The sequence below is a fragment of the Anas acuta genome, chromosome 4, assembly GCF_963932015.1.
Source record: "Anas acuta chromosome 4, bAnaAcu1.1, whole genome shotgun sequence".
Lineage (NCBI taxonomy): Eukaryota > Metazoa > Chordata > Aves > Anseriformes > Anatidae > Anas > Anas acuta.
In genome coordinates, this window is record NC_088982.1 from 18,800,645 (window position 1) to 18,823,934 (window position 23,290).

The 23,290-nt window shown below is 44.6% G+C and overlaps 2 protein-coding genes and 2 long non-coding RNA genes across 7 annotated transcripts in view; 3 read left to right on the forward strand and 1 right to left on the reverse strand.

The window, feature by feature from the left end:
• The first annotated feature begins 862 nt into the window (after positions 1 to 862).
• On the forward strand, positions 863 to 1,897 carry LOC137855209 (uncharacterized). Its single transcript, XR_011095596.1, has 3 exons — positions 863 to 1,224; positions 1,423 to 1,515; positions 1,601 to 1,897. It is a non-coding gene; the product is annotated as an uncharacterized lncRNA (long non-coding RNA).
• Positions 1,898 to 10,895: 8,998 nt separating this feature from the next.
• On the forward strand, positions 10,896 to 12,359 carry SOD3 (superoxide dismutase 3). 2 transcript variants are annotated; one of them, XM_068680040.1, is made up of 2 exons: positions 10,896 to 11,264; positions 11,458 to 12,359. In XM_068680040.1, the coding sequence occupies exons 1-2, from the start codon at positions 11,089 to 11,091 to the stop codon at positions 12,185 to 12,187; spliced, it is 906 nt and encodes a 301-aa protein (XP_068536141.1). In that variant the 5' UTR covers positions 10,896 to 11,088; the 3' UTR covers positions 12,188 to 12,359. The 2 variants fall into 2 exon arrangements, with proteins under 2 accessions (XP_068536141.1, XP_068536143.1); XM_068680042.1 differs by having other exon boundaries at positions 11,152 to 11,297.
• A 732-nt stretch (positions 12,360 to 13,091) lies between these two features.
• CCDC149 (coiled-coil domain containing 149) overlaps positions 13,092 to 23,290 on the reverse strand; it is a 53,000-nt gene continuing 42,801 nt past the window's right edge. For 2 of the 3 annotated variants that reach the window (XM_068680039.1, XM_068680037.1), the window contains exons 11-12: positions 21,645 to 21,752; positions 13,092 to 17,495 (exon numbers count right to left, since the gene is read on the reverse strand). In XM_068680039.1, the coding sequence (XP_068536140.1) occupies positions 16,906 to 17,495; positions 21,645 to 21,752 (698 nt within the window). In that variant the 3' untranslated portion in view covers positions 13,092 to 16,905. The remainder of the gene's footprint in view (positions 17,496 to 21,644; positions 21,753 to 23,290) is intronic. The other variant, XM_068680038.1, reaches the window with a different exon arrangement.
• Positions 19,548 to 21,972, forward strand: LOC137855660 (uncharacterized). Its single transcript, XR_011095875.1, has 2 exons — positions 19,548 to 19,824; positions 21,854 to 21,972. It is a non-coding gene; the product is annotated as an uncharacterized lncRNA (long non-coding RNA).

Sequence of the window (23,290 nt, forward strand, 5' to 3'; positions counted from 1 at the left end):
CCATTTAAGAGATGTTTCCAACAAAAAGAAATCCCCACTGGTCACTTTGAAGAGCACGTACGCTATTTCAAGGCTTGTGGTTACCTGGTGCCAAGTGTCTGCCGCAAAGCACAGGCTGAATCTGTCAGATCCCACAAAGGACCTACATCTTGAAGTGTCATTAAATACGTGTAGTGTGGTCTTTAACTACGTTACAAAAAATCAAAGCCAACATGTTTTCAGTCCTCATTACTACAACTTCCTATCCCTAATGTCAAAATGAATGAAATGCGAGTCAATGAAATCAATATTAAGATGTGTTAGGCATAGATATTTTCCTCACTCTCCTCTCTTGGAAAGTGCTTTTCTCAAACATAAAGACCTGGAAGACATGACCCGGGGGATATTTCCACCAGGTCAGGAGTTTCAAGCAGATGCACACTAAAAGAAGGAAGCAGAACTGGTTTCCTTAGCGCAGGCAGCAATAATCACTGTTGGACAAGTGTCACAGCTTTACGTGGCCTTCCCATTGATAACTGATAAAAGCAGAACAAACATCAAGGGGCACAAGTCTCACAGGGACCGGATTTGCTTTGACTGAACACCAAGCTTTCCCTCAAGCCATCTTTTCTCATAAGGTACCAGTTTCCTGCCTCTAGCAGAGAGGATGCCGAATGAGACATGGCTGGGTTTCCAGCTGATTTCCTCACATCCCATATGTTTCTCGGCAAGAGGGAAGAGCTGGCTCATTATTCAGAAAATCGAAAGATGCCCAGATTCATCAGTCAGTTCCTCATGAAAGGCTTTACCATCTCTGCTACTAAGGGGGTTCAGCTCCAGCGTGATTCTTAGGCTCGTTTCAAGGGGTTTGTTCCCTCGTCCTTTCTTTCATTCCCTTAATTTCAAACGACTGAGTTCAGTCAGCTTGTTAACAGTAAGGCAATAGATTTACACCTGTGAGAGGACTCTGAGATTTACCTTTCACATGACCTTGTACCATACTGCTGTGAGTCTGATGCTAAGAAACTTTGGTGTGAAACTATGCAACTAAGACATGCTCAGTGAGCAAGAACCTGCTTTTCACTTAGATAAAATTTCACGGAGGCTCACATCAAACTAAGGGTATATCAAGCGTAATAGCTCAAGTTAAAATATCTCAAGTGGTACAAAATCACTAGGATTATACAAAAGAACCTGAAATTTGCAATGAACTTCCCCGAGTGAATCACACATGTGCAAGTTATGGTAAGAAATTTTTCCTGGCGTAATTAATTTGTGTTCATCTCCAAACCATTTCTTCCTAGAAATTACCGATGCAAATGTGCATGTCTAGTTATGCAAGCACAGACACATGCAAATATATATTATTTGGACATGTTCTTTGTTACCACAACATGTGCTGCTGATGAGAATTAATTATTTTCTTATGTTTTACATTTTCAGGATCCCAAAAGACTTTCCAAGACTGACATTGGTCCCAGAGATGCTGACCTTGCTCCCACGAAAGCAAGAGAAGATTCCCCACTGTCCTTATGGGTAAGAAAATGGGCAGGTACTTTGCATTTTGCCTGATGATATTCAACTTGTACATAGCATTGGTTACTCTAATCTTTTTTTACAGGGAAAGTAATACTGTTGGGGGCTGGAGATTTTCTACGTTTTTAGCGAAATGCCAGGGAATCTTTACCTTCCACCTGGACGGCCACCAGAGACAAACAGAAAGGACCTTGGGTTTAATGTCTCATCTAAAGGATATTATAATGTGTTGGCCTCATTATTCACAGCAGAAAAGGCCTTTGTCATGGTCAGATGGCTTTAATGTGTTTCGTATGCTACATAAATTCAAACTTGATGGCTCATTTATTTGTTGGATTGCAGCGTTATTCAACCTAAATGAAGCCTTGGTATTTACTAATAATTTGGGCTCTGGCTCTTGTTTATTTAGGTAAGCAGTGTCCACTGTCTCCTCTGTTGTCTGTATTAAGTTGGAACTCTACCGATTCAAGGAATATTATAGAGGGGGCCAAAAAAAATGCAGAGAAAATAGCATTTCATTTGTGGACAATTATTTATCCAAGCCCTGAAAGATTAGTATTCCAATATTGCAGTTTCTGACATCAATTTTCTCAGGGTCAGAAACAACTTCTCAGACTTCAACTAAGCCTCAAAATACCCCCATGAGGAAGTGAGTCATTGTTATCATCACTTTGAAAAAGGGCAAACTGGAGGTAGAAGGGGGTTAGGCAGCTTATTCTATGTCCAAAAAGAAAAAAAAAAAAAAAAAAAAAAAAAAAACACTGACTAAAATGCATCCAGAATCCAAATCTGCATTTTAATGTTATGGCCATATTTCCTGTTGTGATGCTACAATGTTCTTTGATGAAACTACGTGCAGCAATTTTCAAACTATGTAGTCACACCAAATCTAAAAAAATCAGAACACAAAGATTCTCTTTCATTGTCTGAAAATAAGAATATATGGCTATAAAAATAGAAAAGTGTAACTAGTCAATTACTTATAATGTATAGCCTTTATTCTATCCTATATAAAGACTTGCCTTCTAATGTGATTTTTTTTTAATCTGCATTTTTTTGTTGAAATTCTAGCTGAACTCCTCCTCCCCTCAGCTGATTTTAAAATCTGCCCCCAGATGGATATTGTGAGAGCAATCTTAAAATTCAAAATTATCCATTAAATCGAAACAAAATTAAGAATCCATCCTATATCTAGATAGAAAGATGAGCATATATCCTTAACCATGGCAAGATACTCGTCCTGCCTGCAGAAACATGCAACTGGATTTTAATGAACTGAATAACCACAAGAACACAAACTGATGTATAGTTTCAGAGTAGGACAGGATCATGACTAATTCACTGAGAAGAAGAATGTACATATCACATAAATACCAAACATTCATTTATGGCACTAATTACACTTTAAAATTGTTTACACAGACCCCAAAATTTCCCCTTTCCTTGTTGATACAAATAGGGAGTAACTTTAGAAAGGCACCTGCTGCATCTCTAGCCAGCTAATAATTTGCCACTCTACCAAATACATTTTAAGGGATTTATTAAGTGATTAGGAGTCTGCTTGGACAAATCAAATGGACTTTTGGATTTGTGACCAAAACTGTGCTGATAACACAATGATGTTTTGACTGTTGCTGAGCGGTGTTCTCACAGCATCAAGGGCTTCCCTGTTTCTCTCTGTGTGCCCCAGTGAGGAGGCAGGGGTGGGCAGCAGGCTGCGAGGGGACACGCTGGGGACAGCTGACCTGGAGTGACCGAGGGGATGTTCCATGCTTCATGACGCCACGCTCAGCAGTAAAACTGGGGGGAGTTTTCATGCATAAGGGCCTAGCATCATGTAGGCCTATGCAAGTTATAAAAAGCTACAAAAACAGGTAGATGTTTTCAATATATTTAAAACTGACATGAAAGCATGTATCTCATATGCTTTATTTTATTTTGTTGTAGTTTTGTTGTCTATAGTATGAGCTAGAAGTAGAAATGGATTCTGAAGTGAACAAGAAATTAGGAGAATATCTGGCACTTTATGGTGGGTAGATATTTTCTGCCATGCCCACACCAAATCTTTTCCAATGAAACCATTATATATTGTTTGTCAGTGGTCCAGCTTTATGCACCATGAGCGTGAAGCATGGTTGGAGACTGCGACCTGGCTAAGGTGCAGCTCTGTCTCTGCTCCAGGATCAGATGTTTCATAACCAGCACGGCAGAACTTCCACTAGAGTAGTTCAGGCTCACTCCTGTTAACAAAGTTCAGTAATCCCCTAATAAAAACATCCAATCTGTATCTGGCTTCTACAATGCACTTCATAACCTTATAATCCTCAGTTTTAATAACATCTGCAGGCTTTGAGAATAAAGCCTTGCAAGTGACAAAACAGACGATAGCTCATAGGAAGAAAACCTGGGAGCTGGAGATGGAAGGTAAGTTTCTAACAAAATAAAAAAGGACAGCTTCAAAAAAAAAAAAAAAAGTTTGTTTGTTTGTTTTTCTTTTTTCTTGCATCTGTTAGAGCAGTTTCTAATGCATCTGAAGAATTGTTTTCCCTTCAACAGGGCCACAGTGAAATACTTGCTATATTCTTACTCATTTATTACAGGCATCCTAACGCTGAGAGTAGGAACAACATCCAATCCAAGGATTTCTCCATGTGCTCTAGAAAACAGCTGGTTATCCTATTTAACTGGAACTGAAAGACTCCACGTTCATAAAGCAGCCCAGCAGGAGCCTTATTTTGTACAAATGTGTACCATCTTCCTGGGGGAAATCTGCACCAGTATTCCTCATTATAGCTAATGGAATACTATTAAGAACTCCATGCCCTGCAAGTTGAAAACCTTCCTGAAAGCAGGTGGCATTCTCAGTCTTGTTTATTAATGCATACATTGGGGCTGGTAAAAATGTATTCCCTTTGTGTGCTTTGCCTTATACCAGCTCTGTTTTTCTAGACCTGAACATGCAGCTTCAGAGATGCTCAAATAGCTTGCACTGCTGGGCTGGAACTAACAGGACCCACCTGGCTGAAACAGAACCAGCAGAAACACCTCACGTCTCTGCAGAGATCCCCAGATCTGGCAGCATTTGGGGAACCTGGTCCTTTTGCACAGTTTGGAGAAGGAAAAAGAAAGAAAATAAAAATAAACAGTTACTGAGAGCACCTTCAGATGGAAGGGACCATTCTTGCGTGCTTCCCCCAAGCATGGGCTCTGTCTTTAATTATTTGCTAAACTGGGAAGTAGTCTTCCTGGGGAGGAATTCAGGTGCAAATATTTACTTCAGAGTGGGCAAAATATTTATGTTGGAATTCTGCAGGTGGGACAATTAGAAACTTAGGTGCTTCTATTTATTTTTTCTAAAAATGGTTCACCCATTCTGTGGCCCATTAGACAGTTTAAGAAAACAGTCTTAATGACTTACACCAAAATGTCAAAATGATTTTAAACAAGGTAACAAAACTCTTGTGTTCATAATCCCTGAACATCTGATCTCAGAAAACATTCTCCGCAGGAGAACTTAAATATGTGCACAGGCTTATGAAAGCCACATGAAACTAAGAGATGTTAAGGTCAGATGAGGGACCTGGAACCTCTGAAACTTCAGAATGTAAATAGGATTTAGGATCCCGTGTTTTCACTGAGACAACAGAAGTGGATATAATTAACACACACTGTTAAACTTCATTAGTCTCCCAGGGTTTCAGTTATGCTTACAAAATCAACCCACTAGAATAAATATGGCTAAAAAAGTGGGGAGCCACCTGAGCATGGAAGCAATTTTTACTCTACAGAAAAATGTAAGCTTTTTAAAAAAAAGTTCCCCTACTAGTGTCAAAAATACAAACGCGATGGTACTACCACAAACAGTTTCAAAAGCACTCAAGTGTTCAGGCCCTGATCTACCTAACAGAAGTTTCAAAGGAAATGGTTATCCAACAGTACACCATACTGTTCTGTTTTGCTCTTTCTTTAATAGTAACATACCACAAGGTCTGTGGTGAAATGCCTGCTTTGAGAAAGCCTCCAGGAGCTCAGCCTGCTCCCTTGTACTTTGTGGCAGTCATGGAGCAGGAACCTCCTCAGGAGCCTGCTGGGTGCTGCTGAGCTCTGACTTTCTCCTAGCCCAGAGCTGCTGGCCACTGCCTGCCCCTGTCCCATATCAAAGCCAGGTGGGCTTTGTCTTCATAAAACATGATTGCCTTCAGTTTCTGCTGAGCTCTACTTTGCCCCTGTGCAAAGCAGAGCCTTTGGCTCCTGCAGCAGGTGGCAGGAATTTAATCCTAGTGGGAGGCTTCTTGTTCGTGGCATGGGAACACCAGGATCCTCCTGAGTCTAGAAGAATATCCTTATTTTTTCTCTTTATCTAGAAATTTGACACGCACATGCGATTCTACATTAAGATACAAACTTGGGATTGGACACAGCTGCCCTGTTTGTGGTGGGTTGTGCCTTACTGGCAGCTGTAAGAAGGTGGTGAGGAACATGGACAAGCTGGGGGCTTTTACCCGCAGGTGCTGCTTACAGGAAATGAGAGGATGAAAAATGTAAGCCTGTGGAAAAGTACTTAGTCTAGTTAGCATGAATTAACCCCATCTCTCCTTCCAAAGCTGATGTAACATTAAGATACAACAGGTCAGTCTGATGGTTTTGGCAGAAGGGAGATAGCAATGTGAGGACATGTGCACAAAAGGTGGCTTTGCATGAGCTGAGGATGCCTGAGGGTTCAAACACCACTCGGTATCAGGCAGTGCTTCAAATATTACATAATAATATAATAATGATAACGCGGGTATGTGTGATAGGGCCAGTGAATGATTTTGGTTCCTGTGAACTCTGAAGATCCAGGGAGGATAGGAAAAGCGCAATTCAGAAGTCACAGCCACAGAAAAACCCTTAAAAGAAACACACTTTCTGCATTCACCTGAGGGCCAAAAAGGAAATAAGTAAAAGATATCAGGAAATGTATTTATTTATTTATTTTATATAATGATATAAGAGAATAACAAGCATTGCATGTAGAGAAGAAGTAGAAGTGAATCTTAACTTCAGCAACTACCTCACACAACATTCTTGCACACGAGCTAGGGGATGAACTGGTCTTGCTCCCAGTGCTACAAAGCAGGTGCTGGGACAATGGGAACTCTGCTCCCAGCCTGGTGACTTGTCAGCGCCCAGCGGGGAGGACAGCCTGCCTCGGATGCACACGTTTGTCTTTGATTCGGCTTTATTCAACCCTTGTCTTAATGACTTGGATGACAGAACAAAAAAGTAAAACTGATTAAATTCACAGCTGATACCAGGCTGGAAGGGCTGTAAATACACTGTAGGGAAGGATTAGAATTCAAAATGTTCATGACAAGCTGGAGAAACAATAAGGGGCGGGGGAAATGAAATAAAAAGGAGGTTAACTCAATTAGAACAAAGGTAAAATCCCATACTTGGCAGAAATAGCAACCAAAGAAATGCAAAATGGAAACAATTGCACAGACAGCAGTTCTGCAGGAAAGGATCAGGCAAATGCCACGTTATGGCGTGGAGAGTAACAGAGCCTGTGGGACAAGTGCACCGTCCTTCCTGGCTGCCGGAGGTGCTGAGGTGTTTGTGCACCTTGCTTCCAGAAAGAGGTGCGCGCTCCGTGGGCACACGTGGCACACAGGACAGGAGCCTGGAAAAGCTAGGAGGAAAGCTTGAAAGGATTGGGACTGTTTGACCAGCTCCTGAGGATGGGGACAAGCCCAGGCCAGGCTGGGGCCCTTCCTGCAGGGAAGGACTGGGCTCCCCATTTTGGCCCTGGGAAGCGCTCAGGGCCTGCAGGCCTCACACCTGCCTCCTGCTCGGGTAGGGGGCCTCCGGCTCCAAAAGGGACCTGGCAGCTCAAACCAAGCTCTCCTTAACACAATAGCAAGATAGAAGGATCTGAAAGTCATGGTCTCCTCACCTATGATGATCACTAGCTTTCTGAGATGCTTTGCTGTCATCCCTTGCCATGGCACAGGGATCATTTAACTGCTTGCAGCGGCTGCTGCTCGCATGGCTGACCATGGCCCAGCTGCCCCGTGGCTCCCGAGCTTTGACTGGAAGCCACACACAGACCTGAAGTTGTGCAAACATCCACGTGTTGTGCAATGTGCACTTTGAATCCAAAAAAAAAAAGAAGAAAAAAATCAAGCTGTTTCCATACATGGCCAGTGGCCACCGAGCTTGAGGGCAGCCTTGCAATCGTTCCTCTCCTCTCGGAGAGCAAAACCTTCCTCAGAGTAATGCAATGCAGCAGAAAGGATAACTATGTAATAAGGGGTCAGGGAATTAATACAAACACTAATAATAACCTAAGTTACCTAATAGTTGGGTTCCATCCCTAATTTTTATGTTACATATTAATATTTTATATCCACATGCGGAGATGAAATTCTGTTAAATTAGGTTGACAGAACCAGAATGGGTTTCTGAGTGCAGCTTTGTCAAAAAGCTTACTTACAGTTCCTTTACAGCTCCTCTCACTCTCATAAAATGATTTCTTCTCAAGCTATTAAAGAGGAAGAATTCCAAGAGTTTTTCAAATTGGCTGATGGAAACTAGTTTGACAGTTGCACGATCCTCCATTTTCAAGAGAAATTAGTCCCCGCAGAGAACAGTGTTGTTTCCCTTTTGTGTATTTATTTAACTTGATTTTTTGTATGGGTAATGCCCTGAAAAGTTGGAAATGCACATAGCTCTTTTGCAAGAAGATTATAAATGGATGCTTATCTCAGGCACTAAATATCTTTATTTCTTTAAACCGAACCACCAAGACGAGGAATGGGAATAAACAGGAAGAGAAAGCCTCCACCAGTGGCAGATTGCCCCTGTGCTAGAGCAAGTTTTCTCATTCTCCTGTCATTTTTTTCACCTTACAGCAATTGCAAAATGAGTTTCTCCACCTTGGTTTCTGCAGGAGGAGGTGCTGCTAGCACCCCAGTGCCAGCCCTGTGCTGCAAGACGTGGGCAAAAACTGCTCACTGACACCCTGATGGCGTTTCTCCTCTTTAAATCCTAGCTCGTCACCACTGCTTGTAGCTCCACAGATCCTGATTAACACTGCAGGCTTACCTGCAGACCTGCAGGCAGGTGCCCAGGCACAGCAGACACCGTGCAGAGCTGGTGATGTGCTTGCAGGAGATTGCTGCACAGGGCATGTACGATACTATGCCATAGACAATGCATGGAAAATCTGGTGCCCTGCAGTCACTCTACAGCGAGCACGAAACTCCTGCACAGTTGGATTCAGACTGCTGCCTGATGACCCGCCAGCCTCCCTGGCTCCCAGGCTGGGACCATGACTCAGGAATGGCAGAGAGCGCCCCGAACCGAAGGAGCACATTAGGTTTCCAATGATCTTGGCTCTGCTTCCCTCAGGCTACAAACAGCCCCTGCTTTTAGCGGCTCCAGCCTCAGCCATACGCAGAGAAGAGCAGTCAGCTCCATTACCTGCAGCCGAAGACGTAAGGCCTGCCTGCCCTGGGTGTCACTTTTATGGAGAGCCACCCTGCCGTAAACCCGCGGAGAGCAGAGCGGAGCTGCAGACAGAAGCAGGCCACTGCTCGCTCCGACGGGCGCTCTCCCACACGGCGCTCCTGCGTCACGTTGAGTTGACACCAGGCGAGTCAAATGATGTCAGGTCACGCAGCGACAAGGTGCAACGGGACAGAGCCAGCCCCAAACCAAGTGACCGGCCCAAGGAGGTCATGGCATGGACTGAGATTTCGGTTTGTGTTGGGAGCGCGAGTCCCTCTGGCCATCAGGAGGTGACTGGGACAGGGGAGCGAAATCCTGGGCCCTGAGGAATGCAGGCAAAGGCTCTGCCCTTGTGTGGAGCTTACAGCCTGGTAAATAATGGCGCTGGCTTGTTTGGGTGGCTCTGGCTTGCAGAGCCCAGGAAATCCTAGGACATGGCCTGAAATTGAGTATACCCCAGCTCCTGTACACTGTGGCTTTAAAGAGAGGATTATTTTTTAAACAATGCATGGCCAGGTCATGGGGGCTTTCCTCCCACTGCCTGCTGCCTGCTGTAAGGTCCATTAGCCCATTATTCGTCACCACTTTTCAAATAGAAAACTAAAACATGGGCAGTGGGTTACAACAGGCTTTAATGCTCCACCTGGTTAATGCTTAGTACTTGCAGCGTTCAGAGCCGGAATGAATGCCAACCACCCTGGCAATTGCATTTCTTGTAGTTATCAGTCCTTCTCCTCTTTAAAATACATCTTTCTGACAGCAGCCCACAGCTACTCTTTCCTTTGCGTTCTCTGAAGTGCAGAGCACTACAAATACATCATTTAGCTTTGCTGCAGTCCTCTCTGTCCCTTTGATCATCTCCTTTACACCCGTCTGCATTTCTGCTTGGCTCCCGCATGTGCAGTACATCAAAGAAGAGCTTTGCAGCAAGTACCCTGGGCTTTTCAGGGCTTCTGTTTGTTTTTTTTAGGGACAGAATCCCAGCTGGTGTAAAACAGCACAAATGGCACTCAAGTCAGCAGCATTACTGCATGTAAAGCAGCCACACTTCTGCCCCGAGTTCCTGCTGTAAAATGCATTAGCACTTTGTGAGCGTGCATTTCCCCAGCTCGGAGGCTGCCAGGGATGAACCTGGGGAAAGGCAGGGCAGGAGGAGGCGCTGGCTCAGCCCCTCCATGGTTCCCATCGGCACATGGATGTGAAGAGCTCATAAATACCCCAAAGAAAAGAACCACCAGTTGTCCCATTTCATCAAGTAGGAACAGGAGCCCAGGGTTAAAGTTCAATATCGCAATATCCCAAGCAGAATTACCTGACCCTGTATTTCCAGCGCCTGGCAAATGAGGCAAGCAGGAGGCACTCCTTCAGCTCTCCTTGCCCTCACGCCAAAAAAAAATAAATCAGCTCGCAGCTGAGTATCTTGGGTGTGATCTAGCGTGCGATACCCATAGGATAACACACACATTTTTACCATTCCAGAAGCTGACAGCCACGTTTCTTTCCCAGCTGGCAGAAGACACAAATTGGGGAAAAAAAAGGCTTTTCCTTACAATTTTCTTACGTTGAGAATTGTTCCCGAGTTACACGAGCTACTCCTCTCTCCCTGCACAAATCCCAGCCAGCTAAACTGCCCCTGTGGTGGCTGCATCCACGCTGCAGGCACAGCTCTGCACTAAATGCGCCTCAACCTCTGAAAGTTCGGGTTGTGCCTTCCAGGTTTTAAACCCACCAAACGTTTGGTACACGTCCATGTGCAACACTTCGTGTTGCTGAAGGACCAGTTTCAATTTTGAGGAGTGCAGGCATGGGAATGCAAAACAACTCCATGACAACCAGCACAGCGCAGTGACCGAGCCTCCAGCCCAGCCTCAGCAAAGCTGCCGCTCTCCTCGCTGCCCGGGGAAGGTCGCTCATTTTAGATAAGCACACGAAGCCATCACCAGGCAAATCACTTAAGCAGCTTGGTGACTTTTTTTTCCTTCTGTTTCGGGATGGTGATGAGGACCGAGAGCCAGTTTCACAGGCGAACAGAGTGAGGGCAAAGTTTTTTTCCAAAAGTTCTCTTTTGGAAACTTTCAGAGAATGAAAACTTTTCCCTGTCCCTGCTGCCTCCAGCCCTCCCCTGCGCTGTGTTTCCAAGCTCTTACACAAGCACACCCCAGCCTCCAGCAGCTCGGTGCTGAGGGCTGGCCGCACCGCGCTTGGTGGGAGCAGAGGCGAGGAGCTGCCACCGAGGCGTCCTGCGGCGACCGGGAGAGGTAAATCCGCTCGCTGGCTCCGTGCTTCCACTGGTAACGCGCAGCTCTCTGCGTTTACAGGGGCGTGTTTTGCTTTAGCTTCCATTACTCACAGCCCGCTGGGACCAGGCTGCAGCTGCAGCTCCGTGTCCCTCCCCAGGCAGGCTGCTGCCACCGGCCTCTCACTCCCGCTGGCTTCCTCTGCACTCTGCAGGCTCGGCGTGGCCAGGATGCTTCTGCTGCTTTCTCTGCTCGCTGGACTCGCCCTGCCCGCCCCTGGCATCGCGGCGGAAGAAGAAACCGAGCCAAGCAGAGAGACCCTTCAAGACATACAGAAAAAAGTGAACGACCTCTGGCAGAATTTGCTCTACCCGCTAACAGCCGGTAACGAGACCGGCGGGATGACTTACGCCGCTTGTGAGATGCAGCCCAGCCCCAAACTAGACGCTGAGAAGCCGCAGGTGACCGGCCAGGTCCTGTTCCGGCAGCATTACCCGCAGGGAAGGCTGGAAGCCATTTTTCACTTGGAGGGCTTTCCGCTGAACGACGACCAGCCCGGCAGAGCGATCCACGTCCACGAGCTGGGGGACCTCAGCAGCGGCTGCGATTCCACCGGAGGCCACTACAACCCCTTCCGCGTCAACCACCCCCGCCACCCAGGGGATTTCGGGAACTTCTCTCCCAAAGATGGCAAAATCAGGAAATTCAAACCCAATCTCTTTGCCACTTTGTTCGGCCCGTACTCCATCCTGGGCAGATCCGTCGTGATCCACGAGCAGGAAGACGACATGGGCAAGGGCAACAACAAGGCCAGCCTGGAGAACGGCAACGCGGGCAAGCGCCTGGCTTGCTGCGTGATCGGGGTGTGCAGCGGGAGCTTGTGGGAAGAGAAACTGCCTGAGGTGGCAGACAAGAAGAAGAGATTGCTCAGAACCAGGCTTTAGGGAGAGCCAGAAAGTCCCTGGGCAGCACCAAGTACCTAGCGCTGCGCCGTCGGCTGCCACGACACATGGCAAAGGGATTCCCGTCCCCGTCCTCTTGCTTCTCTAACAAATGTGTATCACTTTGTAGGGCCGCCTTCCTGTAAGCTGGTCAATAAAAGCAGCAGCAACTCAACGCCGTGCTATGTGTTCTTGGAGATGAAAAGGTTCCCTTCTGTGCAGCTTGGGGGTCGCATGCATGAAAGGAGGAGTGCTGGGATGCGTGGGTTACAAAGTCGGTAGAGGCTGCGCATCCTGAGGGGCTCTCACAGGACCAGAAGTCAGATACCAAAATTCACAAAAAAAAAGTAAAAAATAGTGAGGAATTGCCTCTGATTAGATGCTGTCCCTTACTTAGCTGCAAATCTAGAAGGTAAAAAGATCTCAGCGCTTTCAACAGCTTTGAGTGCTGTGTTGTAAGACTTGGGTCACGGATTTCCCCTAAAATAAGGGAAAGTACAGACATTTCCATGTCAAACTTTAGGTTCACTGTGCTATTCTAGTGGTATTTTCAGGCTTTATTCTCAAACATGGTTGAGCTTCTACACTGGCTTAGGCTGTCTACACATGCACATATAGTTGAATACCATGGAAAGCGGACTTAAATACTCCAGCTTTCCGTAACTCCCCAGCAAAAACTCCTGAGCGCCTCCAGTTTGTGACTGGTAGCGACTGGGTTGCATACAGAAGGTTTAATGCTGCTTGGACAGTGACGATAGAATTAGCAGAGACAAATACTACTTTCAAAGCCAAAAAATACTGAGTGTGTTTCTTCACACAAAAATTCAGGAAGTAAATCCCTCAGCTGAGACAGGGAGATGTGACAGCGAAAACATTTCAGCCAGATAATGTTCAACAAACGTAGAGGTCTCGCTCTATAAAGCTTTATTTTTCTGTTTTAACACAACCCTGGAAATACTACAGCACTAACTCATCACTATCATTCATCTGATACTGAGCAAAGGAAATCAGCAGGTAGAAGCGCATCAGGAAATGTATGGTTTTATTAAAGATGACAAAATGTATTAATACAGTTGAACTACGTTGCGCAGTTAATCCAGGCAGCAACAAAAGGAAGGTTTGCAAATAAATTAAACCGCATCGTTTAAAAAGTAAAACTACAAAACAGAGGCTGGTAAGCAAAACCCTATCTTTTAGAAACGCAGCAGACTTTCAACTTAATCTCGGTTAAGATTTTGAAATACATTCCTGAGCTCATATGGATTAAAGAAATCCCCCTGTCTTTATTATACAAATTACCCTATGCTTAAAAATAGTCTCACTTAGAAAAGACACAGCATTCTCAAAGACGCTTCTTCAGCTGTCATTTGCACACAATTATTTTACAACTTCACTGAACGTTGTTTTTCAGATAGCCGCGGCACAGTACTTTCAAATGAAACCCTCCTCACAGGTAGCGCGTGGATTTGCTCTTAGGTGAGGCAATGTGCTTCAGATCCATTTATGAAACGCACCTCATCCATCCCCTTGCCACAGCATTCTGCTTCCCCAGAGCCCAGCAGCAAAAGAGATTACAGCAGGAGGTGATTTCCCCATTCCTAAAGTCCTAGGAAAAGGGAACACGAGTCTAAAAGAAACCCAGTAAAGTAGTGTTGATTCCATAACAAAACATGAATGAATTTACCCCAAAAAATCACAGTCCTAATAACACAATACTATAAATTTAAACAACATCCTAGAACGATGCTGACAAGACTATTAAATTAGCTATCATGTAGTGCAGTCTGACTTCTACAAGCATCTTGGGGCTGAAACCTTGTGTTCCTGGGAGAAGGCTAAAACCACAGCCAGAATACGCATTAACTCGGGCAGAACGCACGGGACCAGCATCACAGTATGAATATTGCACTCTAAGTGAGATTTCCAGAGATCCAGGTACCTTCCTGGAATTTAACAGTTGCAAAAAACAGGCATTAGGAGGAAATTCTTCACTCAGAGGGTGGTGAGGCAGTAGAACTGGTTGCCCAGAGAAGCTGTGGATGCCCCATCCCTGGAGGTGATCAAGGCCAGGCTGGATGGGGCTTTGGGCAACCTGATCTAGGTGGGAGGTGTCCCTGCCCATGGCCAGGGGTTGGAGCTGATCTTTAAGGTCCCTTCCAAGCCATCACTCTATGATCAGAACCATTTTATGATTCTATGAAAGATACAAACATGGCATTTAAGGAGAGTTACCCCATGACCTTGTTGATACTGAGTTTTCTCCGTTTTCTTCTCACAGAAAACAAGCACAGCACAACGAATCAGTGCCTGAGGCACTGCACAGCAACTGTTGGTCCAGCACTGCTTCCACCTGCTCCAATCTCTGCACCAAGCTCTCCATTAGTTAATGGCATTAACTGGTGTTAAGAGAACAGCAGCAAACATCAGCTCACACATTTGTGGGTCAGGGAAGATTTAGGACAAAGAAACACCATCCATAAAACACCCTGAACATTTCACCTGAACGTTTCAGAGCTCGGCTTCATGAAACTCTGCCTCTTTTACTGGCTTGCATCAGCTCTGCCCACACTGATATTTAGCTCTGTGCAGGATTAGCTTCTGAAAGATGGAGAAGAACATATCTTGAATAAAGCGATACTTCATGTAACATTCAAGCATTATAGGAAAAAAAAAATCTGCCACAATCTCCCGGAGATTTCAGTTTCTGCAGCCATTTCTCTTCTGACTTGTCAGTACTGTCACACAAATGAGGCAGTAGTGCAGTCAGTTACAATTAATGGCAATGGCATAACAATCTTTCAAATGCTTAAACTCTTTGTGGTTTTCAGGTTATGAGGAACTTACATTTTTGTCAGGGTAATGAAAGGAAAACTTTTTACTGCTTCATGTTCCCGACACACTTAAATATACAGATGTTTTCTCCCTAAGGGCTGCTGTGAAATGCTGCAGTGTCAAAGAACCTTTAAAGAGGAAGGAAACGCACCCCAGCAGCACGATGACTACGGGTTCGCTGCCTGCAGACAGATGCTGAAAGGGTTACACGAAGGCACCTGGCGAGGAACACACGTGAGAACAGCCACAAGCCACATTTTTCACCTTCCCACCACCATTCCTTATATTTACATGTAATCATTTACATACAGCCCTTCTTCTGCTGGATGCAAACTGCTCACGGGCTCTGACACCTTGATTCTGGCAGCACCTGCTAGCGCAGCTCCCATCTAAGCAGAGTTTGTCAGTATTGCTAATATAAACTCTGTTTATTCAGCGGCTGACAAGTGGGCTGTAAAAATTTGCAGCTGGCAGTTATTTGTCAAAGGAGGCTTCAATCTGGGAGGGATTTTCCTTTTTATTAGTAGTATTTTATTAAATTTGCTTTAATTCCCTCTGATTGGTTTCAAGTTCTGGGAGTGAGAAATGAACATTTACAGACAATTAGCTCCCAAGCCAGCAGAAAAATTGCCTTGAGGGCTGCTGGCCCATAAAAGCCCCACAGCTGCAGAGCCGATTCCTTGTGCTACGAGCAGGAGGGGAAGGACATGCCTCCCCTTCTCCGCCAGCTGCTAACTTCACCGCTGAGCGTTCCCTTGTTGCTGCCTCCCGAGGAGCAGAGTGGCACAGCTCCAGCGTCAGGAGCGGGCTGGGGAATGACACAGCAGCCTCCCTCCCTCTTGCAGCGGTGACAGGCAAAAAGCTTTCCTGTGACTGAACCCCAACAGGGGAAGAAGTTTAAGGAAGAGGTAACAGCACAAATAAACCTCCTACACCAAAGAGCGGTGAAACGAGGAGGAAACACAAACATGATTTTTTTTTATGCTTTCCAAAACGTAAAATAATTTCAAAAAAGAAGGCACAAATGGAGTAGGCTGAAATCTACCACCTGTTACGGTCTGAGGGCTGTTGCAGCTCCTGGAGGCTGAGGGATGCAATTCCAGTACCCCAGAGCACCAAGCAGGGCGCCGAGGCATAGCTGGTTCTCCTCCTGCTGTTCTCCTTGCTTGGAGCAGCACTGCTGTTCCTCACAGCAATAATTCTGGCTCCTCGGATGTTTCTTCAGAGCATCACTAATTTGGGTTCTTAGTGTCTGGTGAAATAACTCCCTTTGTTTTCATGAGATGAACCGGGAGAGGGAGGTAAAAGATGCAAAGGTGTGAAATGAGAGAACAACACAGGCAGGGATGGTTCTCAGAGAGCTTTCTGCTTCCATTCCCAACAGCAGTCTTATTCTAAGGACGTACTCACAGCCATTATGGACAGGGAAACAGAATGCAGTCTGAGAAACAGGCAAAACCCTGCGACCTTAAGGTACTTCTCAGTTCATCATTCCAATTTTCCATCACTGGACATGTCTAACCATTAAAATCAAGTCCAGCAGTAAGACCGCAGGCCTTCCAGAAGCCCAGCGAGAACGTGGCACATGGTTATCACTGGGCTCTGCTACACAGCTGTAAATCACATCCACCTACACAGAAACCTCAAATCGTTACAAAGAACCAAAACGATTAAACCCAAACAGCTTCAAGTTCTTTCTCCCAGATTATTTACATTTTTGGTATACTGCAGTCAAAACTAACAGAAGAACACCATTGTTAGACAAATATTAACAGACTCGTGTAAAAAAATCAGTCCTCTGACAAACTTTCACTGGTCGTAGTCACAGCAGCACAGACCCACTTGCAAGAGGGTTACAGTGAGAAGCGCAAGGGCTTGGCTGTCATACCTCAAGCCAAACTGTTATCCAAATATTCACAGTTTTCAGCATGAGCAGGCTGTTTCACGTTCTCAGATTCAGGAGGCTCCTCCAAGCTGCCGTGTGTGCGTGCAGTCGTGATGCTGAGACCCCCGTGCCCTCTGGGGTCCGCAGCACCCAGCGCGTTCCCGGTGACGCCGTTCTGCCTCCTTTGGTTTGGGATCTCACAGTCACTCTCCGAGGTTTCATCACTGTCCTTCAGGGTCTCCGTTTCAGCTGCTGGCTCGCTTTCAGAAGTTGAGGGATCTGTGGGGTTGGACGTGTCCGGGCTGGAGAATGGGAAATCTCCCTCCGAGGAGCCATTAAACTCTGCCCCAACCACTGTGTTCTGCTCCCCAGCTGCATTTTCTGTTCTCTTCCCTTCCAGTTCTGAAACTGCCTGTTCTGTCAGTTTAATTATCTTGCTTTCAAGCTTGTTTATTTCTTCCTCCTCAGAAGGTAACTGGGGTAATGAAGGATAAAAATGTTTATTTTGGTTTCTGTTATTCAAGTTTCTTTCCTGAGGAGCCACGGACTCACTTGCAACAGCACGAGCTTCTTTACGTTCCCCCTTCTGTTCTGCTGAAAGAGAAATGGAACAGCAACATGCCTCATGTTTGTGTACCCAGCCTGGGGACCATCACAACAGCATCACACCACAGAGATGTCTGCCTCAGTAAGAGATTGCCAGAGTGGTTCTCTATCTTGTCCCTGACCCATTTTTTACATGATAAGCAATCAACACAGATTTTCTTGCTGGGTCAGGGCTGTTTTGGAGCCTGTCTTTCCCTAACAGTGACAATTTTAGAAGAGTTATAGGTGACACCACACTGCAGAACAGCACAGGCAAATTTTTTTAGGAGTATCAACTCTAAGCAAGGCACTTAACTGCAGAATTTTGGGGCACACTTTAACATTAATCCCCAAATCAGTACCACTTTCAGAGGTTAACACAAACCCCTTTAATTTATTTTTTCTTTTCGTAGCCTCTCATCCAATAATTCTGTTATTGATCCCGCAACTTTTCTCCTAACGTAAAAGACTGCTCTAATTTGGGTGGTGTGATAAAACAAAGCAGAAAAATATGAAATATACTATTACACTGAAAGCCAAACACTGAACAAAGTGACAGAACGGAGAAAACAGTGATGTGCAAACAAACAGCTCTGTAAGAGAACGAATTTGTCCTCGTCTCTGTTAAGGCCAAAAAGCCTCACCGAAGATCAGCTTGTGGAGTCAAGTAAGAAAAATTGGGAAATGCCAGAAGTAGGGCTGCTCCGACAGCTCCAAATGGCAGTGCATGTGCATTACCTTTTAGTACAGGAGCACTTCCTGGATTTCTCCCACAGGAATCCTGCCCTGCTCCATGCACGGAGCAGACTGGCTGCGGGGTGGGATCTGAGCTGTACAGTGCAGGAGCCTACTGCCTCTACCAGCCCTGCCTCATTTATAAGCTGGGAGCTGCTGAGTGAGTGAGACAAGGGTGGGCACGAAGGGAACAGACAGTCTAACTACCATTAAGGAAGCCGGGAAAGTCACTCTGAAGAGCTGGGATTTAACTCTGTGGAAAAGGCAGGGATAAATTAACTTTCAAAAGGTGATCACCCACTGGATCTAATCCTCATTATCTGAGTGCTCAGCTGGAAACTAGGAGCTTGATTTGCAGCACTGCTGTGCTCACATTATATATTTGAACACACGTACTCTCCGTGCTCTAAAAATAGCTAAAACTTAGGCACCTCCACTTGGCACTCAAAATTAGAGGGGACTTTGCATTGCTCTTTGTGTGGCACGGTTTCCTCCTATAGAGGGATAACACCACCCCATCACCTCGCTGCAGTGCTGTGAAGATAAATCATTCATAGAAGAACAATTTGTGTGAAGTTCACAGAAAAACAGTACTTTTGTCTTCAGAGAGTGCTTGAAATGGAGCACAGGCAGTACAACAGGAACAATGCGTTCACCAGTGACAACAAAAAGAGAGCTGTTCCCCAGTGGCTCTGATGTTCCCGTGCAATCCATCACACGACACCATATATTGGGTGCGTTGGATGCAGTGAGGTTTTGTGGCAGGACACAGTCTTTAATTCATGTGCCTGTACTATGTCATTATGCATTTTCACACAGGAACTGCACAGTATATCCTACAGACTTCTACCATCCAGCCTAATTGAAACTGATAATAATTACGGGCCAGAACAGGGCTTGATGAGATCATGGTAAGCAGGCAGATTTAATCAAAAAGGCCTGAAAAAGGGGCCTCTGATTATCTGTATGTCTAGCTAGAGCAACATTTTATGTATTACAGAAGGTTCTGGTAAAAAATGTATGTTAGCTCAAAGGATAGAAAGACTTTCTGGGCCAAACACACACCAAATATCCATGGTAGTGTTTATAGGGCCACAGTTGACTGACCTCAGGCCCAGCATTTAAAAATATGCAAGAATCTCATTTCTATTCCACTTATCTGTTATCATTCAACTGATCATTCAGCTAATAATAAAGTAAAAGTGGTTTTGTTTTTGTTGCTGGAATACTTTTAAACTGAGGTCATACTTGCTCGGTGAATAAAGGCTGCTGAACACATTCCTGTCTTCTTCTTAGTTGCCAAATTCCCCCAGATTTTGGAGGCAGGCTGCAGAGATCAAAAATTGCACTGCGGAGCAAATTCCTAAAACTCAACTCCAGGCAGTCATCCTCTGTGTAAAGCAGCACAGAAGTTGACAGAGCATCACTCCCATGGAGCTGCTGACTGCGGAAGAGCTGTCAGCTCCAAGGAGGAGGAGATACCCTGCAGCTGAAAACGCGTTGCTTCTTTTCCAGGCTTCGAAGGGAAAATGGAAAGCACAAAATCCTCCAGAAAAGGATCTGAAACAATGGAAGAAGTTATTGCTCCATCTACTGCTAGAAGGTATGGCTTCCCCAGCAGCTGCCAGACTGGCCCATGGACGTGCTCCTTTGTCACCAAGAAGTTGGCCTCATTTATTTAAACTGTCACAGAGGTGGGTTTTAAGTTTGTCTGAGTTCTCACTGCAGGTTACCAGGTACCCTGTGCCACATACAAATTACAAACAAGCTGTTTGTGCAGGCAGAGCAGTAATTTCTTAATCCACCACAATTTAATCACGGGATTTCTCTGTTACAGTTATGAAATGGGAAGGGGTAAAGAGGGTGACCTACTGAGAGCCAATTTTTCTGATAACTGCCACAGGCCTAATCCTTGGCTGTCTTCTCTTCAAGGCTGTTTTCTTCCAGTGATCTCTTCCTGTTGGGATCTGTGCTCCTGCATGATCTCTCTTTGTTTACCCGGTCCCTCCATATACTCTGCCCACTTCTTATCCTCCTTTTAGCCTTTATCACATCTTGCCTTCAATGACAGAATTTGGATTCCTCACTCCTGTGCTTGGAATGGGATGAAAACTCCTGCTTATCTTCTCAGGGGTGGAAACCTTTTCCCCTGTTTGTAAATTCCTTGTCTATTAATTATAGATATATTACATGTTTGCATGTTTTTTTTTTATTAAAAAAAAAAAGTGGTTATCAGAATTAGAGACACAAAAAAGTTACTTGGCTGACATTAAAAAAAATCAGCTGAAGTAGAAAATACATCATGGAAAGCTTCAGTCCAGAGTGAACGTTTGGCAGCGCTACACAGCAACAGAAACAAGGTCTGATGAGATTTGACAGGCAGCTTTAATCAAAACTGTAATACCAACCTCACCTAGGACAGGAAAGGAAAGAACGTAATACCACCAAGTAAATACCTTCAGTAACTGCAGATTTAATTAAAAATCAATGATTAAGCAGGCAAAAAAAATGAATATTTATGAGTTGTTATTACTCACTGGAGAACTACTCACTATAGTTTCACTCCTTATTTTTAGCAAAAATATCAGCTGAGCAAGATTATAAAAAATGATCAGTCCGGCTGTCAACTTTTATCAGATGATGATATGGATAATAAAATCAAAATTAAGCCACAACCTATTTAGTTTCAGGACTAACAAATAAATTGTTTATGATGCTTCATGGTTAGCTGAGTAAGATCTGGGCATACCAGAATATTGTGTCCATTAAAGACCTTATCCAAGCACTGATAGGCACAATCACCTATCTCCTGACCATTATGAAAAACTCAGGAAAAAATTGAGGTTATCAGGAAAACACTATCTTTTTGCTACTGTCACATAAAGTTAGGCTTGACTTTGGAGAGATGTTAATGCTTGCTGTTGGGGAAAGTTTTGAACAAAACACGTGGAAGACTTTAAAAAAGCACAGTCAATTTATCTGGGAAAATGAGGGGGGCTTATTTCAATTTACTGGGTGCAATCAGGAAGCCTTTCATCTAGGTATCAGCTTTAATGCAGCAAAGTGCTAAGCCAGTTCCACAGACTGCTCTCCTACTGTGCACTCTAAGGGAGGGAAAAAGAGCAGGAGGCTAACACAGAAGGCATGAATAACTTGTCACAGTATCAAGTTATCTGGCATGAAAATTCTTGGAGGTGTACGACCTGATGCCTAGCGCTGGGCAATCTCTTCAACAGTCATTTTTCAGTGGTTTCTTTGCTCTTTGTACAGGGACCAGCTATCCATTTTACTTGTGGATGATTTATTCAATCTCAGTGACCACTGAAACTTTGCCTTCTGCTATCCCAGCATGAAAATTACATTTTATTTAGAAAGAAATGTGTGCTCAGCTCTCATCATGTTCCTTATGGTCCAGGTGCTCACCTTGTACTTCAGTTTGCTGCGGCTTCTCAGTAAATGCTAACAACGGTGACCTAGACCGCTGTATAACAGGCAAGGCTGGGTCACTGAACGTTATGGTGTCCTTTCCACCTGAAACAATCAAAGTGTTAGAACCATTAATTCGCTAATTGCACTCATCGTTCACTAATGATATTCACACATATCCTACAGCTTAACTCCTTTTTTTCCAGAGCCATGAAAAGAAGTACAGAACCAGAAAAGCATCTCAAATGATCCTTCTACAGCATGGAAATAAAATATTTTATAGCATAGCTGAAATATGTAAGTCAAATAAAGAAAAATAAAGAAAGGCAATTATTATTTATTTATTTTTATAAATAAAAATGTTACAGAGCAAAGGACAACCTTTGAAATAAGAGCAGGTGCTGTATTCAGCAAACTGTATTCACCGTACAATTTGGGTTATTACAAATCAGATCATACCAAAAGTTTTACAGTAAGTAATTTGGGGTAAGGCTTAATACCAATACACGGATCATTTGCATGCCATTGCCAGCAAGTGCTCAGCACTGACTCTGTACTCTTATCACCCTGCCTCCTATCACCCGTGTACTCTTACACTGTAGGCTCACACATGTACTACAACGTTTCCTTAAAAAAAATAAAAATAAATGTAAAGATTAGCACAACTATGAGGCAAGCCAGAGCTGAGGCAGCAAACCAGCAGACATTGCTAGGGAACAGGAGGGATTTTAACCTGAAAATTCCCCAAACGCTTCTGAGCATTTTTGTTTGAAGCCAAATGCACAAGGGCAATTTTCCAGCTCTTTTGCTGAGAAAATTGTGCAAGAAACTCTTCAGCTGAGGACTTTGCTGTAGATGCCCAGTCTTTACATACGTTAGCAATACAGAAAGCAACACCTGCAGACTCTTTAGGAAGTCCTCCACTATTCAGGATGCTTGTGCTCGTAGTGACTGACATTACCTTAAACCTAGAGGGGAGGTGGCAAGAAATTTGCAAGATCAGCTAAGCGTGGTGTTTGCGTGGCCTCCAGAACAACTGCCAGCCGATAACTAATGGCTGGGAAGGTGGCAAGCTCCTGCTCTATTTATCTCCATAAGAATGGACGTTTATGTAACAACCACTTCTCCCCTCTAAATCTGCTTGTACATTTCACCTTAAGGCGACATCCTAAATCTAATCACCCATCCAAGACAAGGACTTTGGAAAGGGCACCAGGTCAGGAGATACCCCGAATAAATCCTTCCCTGAGAAAGTTCTGGTACCTCCTGAGGGAGAGTGAAAGTCAAGCTGTTCCCTCGGCATCAAACTGGGCCGCCCCGGTCTCTAACTGCTTTGGAGCACGCCGCCTGTAAAGACCTTGATACCGAAGGTATTAATGACTTTTTAATATCCTTAGCATGTTGGGGTATACACTGCAGCAATGCGAATGCAATTAATGCTTTAGAAGCATTGACCTTGTCAAGCTTTGATCCCACTGTCAAGTATGCATCAGAATTCTGCCTCTGCGATAGCAAGTAATAAAAAGAAATAATTAACTGACAACAAAGTACAGCCCTTGCCCCAAGTGTAAGGCAAAATTAATTAAATCTAAAGGAAATAAAAAAGGCAAAACAAATCCGATGGCTATTCCAAAATGCAAAAG